The sequence below is a fragment of the Limulus polyphemus genome, unplaced genomic scaffold (assembly GCF_000517525.1).
Source record: "Limulus polyphemus unplaced genomic scaffold, Limulus_polyphemus-2.1.2 Scaffold1789, whole genome shotgun sequence".
Classification (NCBI taxonomy): domain Eukaryota; kingdom Metazoa; phylum Arthropoda; class Merostomata; order Xiphosura; family Limulidae; genus Limulus; species Limulus polyphemus.
The window spans coordinates 30453-36379 of NW_013667399.1; the positions used below are offsets into that span (position 1 = coordinate 30453).

The 5927-nt window shown below is 28.5% G+C and overlaps 1 protein-coding gene across 1 annotated transcript in view; it reads left to right on the forward strand.

Annotated features, from left to right (window-relative positions):
* LOC106464935 (TATA-binding protein-associated factor 172-like) overlaps window positions 1-5927 on the forward strand; it is a 96956-nt gene that overhangs the window by 21455 nt on the left and 69574 nt on the right. Inside the window, exons 3-6 of the mRNA XM_013925109.2 lie at window positions 857-995; window positions 2172-2332; window positions 3089-3231; window positions 3563-3692. Coding sequence (XP_013780563.1) covers window positions 857-995; window positions 2172-2332; window positions 3089-3231; window positions 3563-3692 — 573 coding nt within the window. The remainder of the gene's footprint in view (window positions 1-856; window positions 996-2171; window positions 2333-3088; window positions 3232-3562; window positions 3693-5927) is intronic.

The window sequence follows — 5927 nt, forward strand, 5'->3', positions numbered from 1 at the left end:
GTATCTATTTGTGGAGCATTGTTTAGTATCAATTTGCTGTTTAAGTTTACATGAAATAATGCCCATCTTAACAATCTAATGTTAGGAAAAAATTCCTGTCCCTGTACATCATTGTTGATGAATTGCTTTAACAAACCAAGCATTTGAGACTTTAACTATGGGAAAATTTTGTTGATAATTTTTAATCTTTTCCCAGTGTAAGCTAAGCTAACATTAACTGATTTTTAGACTGGATTCTACCCACATACCTGGTGATTAACAGGTGTTCTACTCAATTTTTATAGGAACAGAGATGCAGTTAAAGCTTTAGAATGGTATCTGGTATGCTCTAAAAATTTACCTATTATTAACTTGAAGTGCTAAAAAAAAACTGAGATCACTATAACTGAGGACCTGGTTGTTCAATTGGACAATGTATGTGGATACATAGAAAATAATATGAAATTCCACATAAATTTAAATTCTCTAGAAACACAGTTTAAGTTTATAAATATAATATTTTGAATTACATTATGATATTTCAGGGTAAAAACATGCTGTTAAACATTGAGGTTACTCAGTTTATTATACCATATCAGTTTAATAAACTTTGAGGTAACATGGAAACTGAAGTTGACAGTTAATTACATTTTAAACAATTAATACATAAGTATAAGTACATTCAACAAATTTTGAAGTCAGTTAGTAACAACTGTATTTTCCAAGTAATTTACAAACCAAGAGAGTTTTGTGTTGATTATTTACTAGTGAAGTTAAAATCAACACTATAGTCTATGTATAGAAATAAGTTACATTCAAAGCATCTTTTTCTAAAAACTGAAACTCTGTAAGTATATTGTTCTGTATATTTCCACAGAGGAAAGGTGGTTCTTCTGCTGCTGTTGATTGGACAGGCCGCATGACCTTTTCGAAGTTTGACATCAACAAAGTTATTCAGCATGGAGGTCACCTTTTGGCTTCAGAAGGAAAAGAATATGAATTAGATGAAACAACAGGTATTAATTTGAAATTGGAAGAATAACTTCACAAGTACAGAAATAAATATTATAAAGTAATTTAATTCAGTTTATAAAATGGAATTAGTGCCCAAAATTACTTCATATTTTTAGATTAAAATTTAAAAATTACAAAAATTGCACAAAAGAAATAAAACATTTTTTCACAGTACATCAACTAAACAAACTAGAAAAAGTATGTTTTAAGTTTTGTTGTCACTTTCTGCACATATAACGAATACATCTTGAGTACTGTTTTCTGTGTGAGATGGCACTGAATTTTTTTTTAATTATAAGGTGTGTGCAAAATGCTGAATGACTGCCTATATGAATATATACATTTTCATACTTGCTCGTTCTTTAACCCTTTTATCATCATATTCTCAAATTTATAATCAAAGAAACCATGGTATGTTTTGTAAATTGTAGATTGCTAATCCCAGTACTGCTATATTAATTTTTCAGTGTTATTTCTAATAAAATCTTAAGCTTTTTTTCTTCAGTACTTTAATGTTTCAACCCATTTGTTGTTGTTTTTTCAGTTCATTTTGATTACAGGAAAAGGTTTGAGAAAAATTGTTTGATATTACTTGAATATGCATTAGAAAGTTGCCATTTTGGGTAATACTTTGTAATATTGAATTGTACCCTGAAGTAGGTTTTATACTCCTTATATGCTCAAATGGTACAATATTTAGAAACATGTTTTGTGAAGTAGATGATTATATTCAAATGTTGTTAACTGATCCTTTGAGGCTGAGTATGCATGGCTAATCAGTGTTTCTTTATATCCAGTGAATTGATGGTTGTTCCAACAGAATGACTGGTATTTTACTTGTGTGATTCTAATATGTAGAAAAAATATATACATAAGAAGGCTCATAATTTATAAACTGAATGTAAAACAAAGTCGTGTCTGAAGTTGTATTTGATTAAACTATATAAATCTAGGTACTACTGACAAAGTTTCATTGAATTAGGAGCACTACAGTGATGAAAAAATATATGTTTATTCAACATTATAAACATTATTTTACTTATTCTAGTTATCAGAGGGTTATTATTGCACAATTTTCTCTTGGCTTATGCAAATAATTTCATTTTTCATAGGGAACTCGTATGGTATTTTGTAGAAAACGTTTGCAAAAAGTTTTAATTATGTTTTCTCGTTATTAGGTGTGAACTGTAAAGAGAAAGTTGCACTAGAACGTCAACTGTTGAATAAAAGATTGGGGCTAGATATAGCTGAGCGAATGGGAATAGACACAAATGATATATTCTCAAATGATGATCTTCAGCTTACTGCTAAAGAAGAAAAGAATGGAGAAGCAAAGAAGGTTTGTTTGATAATGAAGCTTATCATTAAAAATTGCATCTACTTTACTAAGTAGGTCAGCAGAAGTCAAAATTTGATAAATTTATAGTTATGAAGAATAACCTACACTATTTAAACAAAATAGAATAAAAGTGCCAAATGCACATATATAAGATTGGTGATATAACATATTTATTGTATTTTAAATGAACATACACTTGATTAAAAGTTGGGCTGGATGTGGCTTAGTGGTTAACATGCTGGGCCACAAATCAAATACAACAATCTGAGATGTGATGTTATTGAACACACATCACACTTTTAGCTTTGGGCATGATATACAAGTTACATTCTATCTCATTAATTCAGTTCAATAACTGAACAAAGCCATTGTGGCATGAGGTATTAATGACTGATTGCCTTCTTTCTGATCAATAGTTCAAAATTAAGGACAATTAACCTGAACCCTTGGGATCTTTGGTGTACATATGCATAAGGTGCCATTTAGGTTGAAATTCCAATTCCATTAGAAGATAATTTTTAACATAATTTATCTATTTTGTATTGTGATTATAATACAAGCTACATGAGTTATTCATAGCATTTTGAAACTAATAATTGTTTTGTATATAGTTATCTCCTCCTTATGAACAATTTCTAATTCATTTAATATTAGGAAAATGAAATGGAAATTTATCAAATATCTTTTTAGGATTATAGTGATCATCATATATATAGAATATTTTGGTTATTTTCCTTCTTTTTTTTTCAACCTCAGGCCTTATCTGAAGTTTTTGAAACAGAACTGTCACAAATCACTCCAAATCTAGGTGATAAAGACATTAGTAAAATTAGCAAAAGACGATCTCGTTTGTTGGCTAAACAAAAGTCCAAGGAATCCCCGGATTATATCTCCCAGAGGTTAGCTTGTTATTTTCATTATGTTACTTGTTTTATTAATTTGTAATGTAAAGGGTCTTTTAATGCAGGCTCTTAATCATATAAAAGTGATTAGATTATACATTAAAGAGTTTGCATTTTTTGTGGTTTTTATTTTGTTAATTTACAGAAGGAAATAACATTTTCAGAATTCTATAATCAGTGAATTCTCTAAGTCTAAATTAAATAGCTAATCTTGGTGGGCTTCATAAACCATTGTCTTAAGCTTATAGTATTTGTAGCTCTCAAGCGGTAAGTGTAAAAAGAAAAATTATACATCAGGTGTAATGATACATTATATTTGTGTTTTTAGTTTTGATAAAGATGGTGAGCCACAAGTTAAGAAACCTAGAAGAACCACTACTGTTCTTGTTGAACAACCATCTACAGAAGATACTCTTCTTCTTGACAATGTTCCTGATAATGAAAGTCTATGGGAAGAGGTATTTCACATGTATTCATTCTTTGTTGGAGATATTTTATGTAACTAAAACCCCATATGTGCCTAATAAGATGGTTCCCAAAGTTTTTAATTTCCATCGTCTTTCCCCCCCCCCCTCAACAAATTTGTATTATCAAAAAAAAAATCCTCCATGCAAAATCTTAGCTTGATTAGTAAATATTTAGGGGTGCCTTCAAGAGACTTGTTATTATTATCTAGGTTCATTTCTATTATGCCATATTTTATTTTACAAATATTATATGTTATAAAAATTTAATCCATGTTGCGTGTAATTAACACTAGCTAAACAGTACATATAAGCAGTTAGTGCAGATACAAAATTGATTGAGATCATACATTTGAAGGTCATTAAAATCATTCTGAGCAAACCAGCAACTCAATCCTAATAAAACAGGAAGACCAAAAACAATTCTTACTCCAAGTGTAGAAGAAATAAATTTCTAGACTGCAAGAAATTAACATTTGAAAAAGCTCATATTTTAATTTTTTCATTCATTGCATAATATATTTAATTTTTAAGACAAGCATTAATTTGAAATAAAGGCATTTTATTCTTTAATAATTCAAATATCTTAAATTGATAAAAAACATTTGTGAGATATTTTCTTTCACAAAGGAATAAATTGACAAGGTAAGACTGAAAAAAAACAATTTTTTACACTTATATTGAGGTGTATAAACCACGATAATGAAATTACTTTCTGTCTAGGAAAAGTCTGATCATAAGAGAATAAGCAAGTCACATTTTACACTAAAATCAACATTTTGGGGATCTTGAAAACTTATAAATGAACTATAAAATTCCTAATTATATTTTATCCAATTTCTTTGAAATGAAAGGTAGGAGTTGTGTAGAATTTAGTCATACTGTGTTTTCCAGTGAAAAGGAAAATGTAAAAAATTGTAGTTTTGATCAAAAAACAAAGATAAGCATAATGAAAAATAAATTTGCAATAATGGTTAACAACCATTTTGTCATCAAAGCACATTTGATGATAAGGTTTGGGCTAATAGCCCATAGCTAGTACAGCTGTAATATATACATTGAGTTCTAAAACAACATTGTTTAAAAACCTTTCTTTTAATGAAATTGGGAGAATATACAGAATTCAAGATTCCTCTGGTTTCTAATTTGCTATTAGCCAAATATCATTCAGCATGCCCTTATCATATTGCATTGAAGGTCAAAATACTGAAGTAATAATTAACACAGTGCAAAATAAAAACAACAGTTTTAATAAACCTTTGAAAACTAAATTTTAATATGATTGAGATAAAATGAAAAAAAAGGCAACATTTATTTTTACATTTAACATTTTTACTAGTTGTTAGTGATATTGAGAAAGTGCTAAAGAAAGTAAATATTTTTTATATACTGTTGTGTTATTAGCAAGAATACATATTTGTTATAATTATAAACTGCTGCCCAGTTAAGATTATTTTTCATAATTTTACAATAACTTCAGTTACAGTTTGAAAGTGTAACTTAACGAAACAACTACGGTGTTGGTATAATACAGGGTTGGTGAACCTCTTTAAGAGTATGTGCCCAAATTGTTGATAATTTTCAGAAAAATTCTTTTATGTGCCCATGGAAATTTTGAGCAGCAAAATTACTGTTATTATTATTAATTTTATGTATTATAAATATTTTATATATAATTATTATATTATATAATTAATAAAAAATTTTCATGTGCCACCTTGGGCACGCATGCCTGGTACAATATATTAGGTTTGTAGCATTGTACCTAAGAGAAACTTTAATACTTGAGTTAAAAAGTGTGCTTTGCATAGTTACTGCCTTGTTGTTATTTTAGAATATTTTAAACCTATCAGTATAACAATACTGAAATTAGTTCATGTTAATAGTACTTAGCATTTGCTTGAAAGTCTTTCTCATTATTTTGGTATAAGTGTAAGAAAAGCTATTAAGATGTTCAGGATATTATAATTCTGTGTATACTGATTGAAATCTAGGTTTACCTAGACCCTACACATTCTGTAGATATTATATAGTTTGTGCATTCTTTTTATTCAAAGTTTACAACTTGCACATAATGGTTTTTAATCGTTTAAGGTTTCTTGCATATGTTTATTACTGCATGAATTCTTCATAAAATATATCTTATGTTTAACCTTCATGATGTCAGAAAAACACGTAGGTTCAAGATACAAGATGACAAAAACCTTATAACCCGAGCACTTTCGAAAG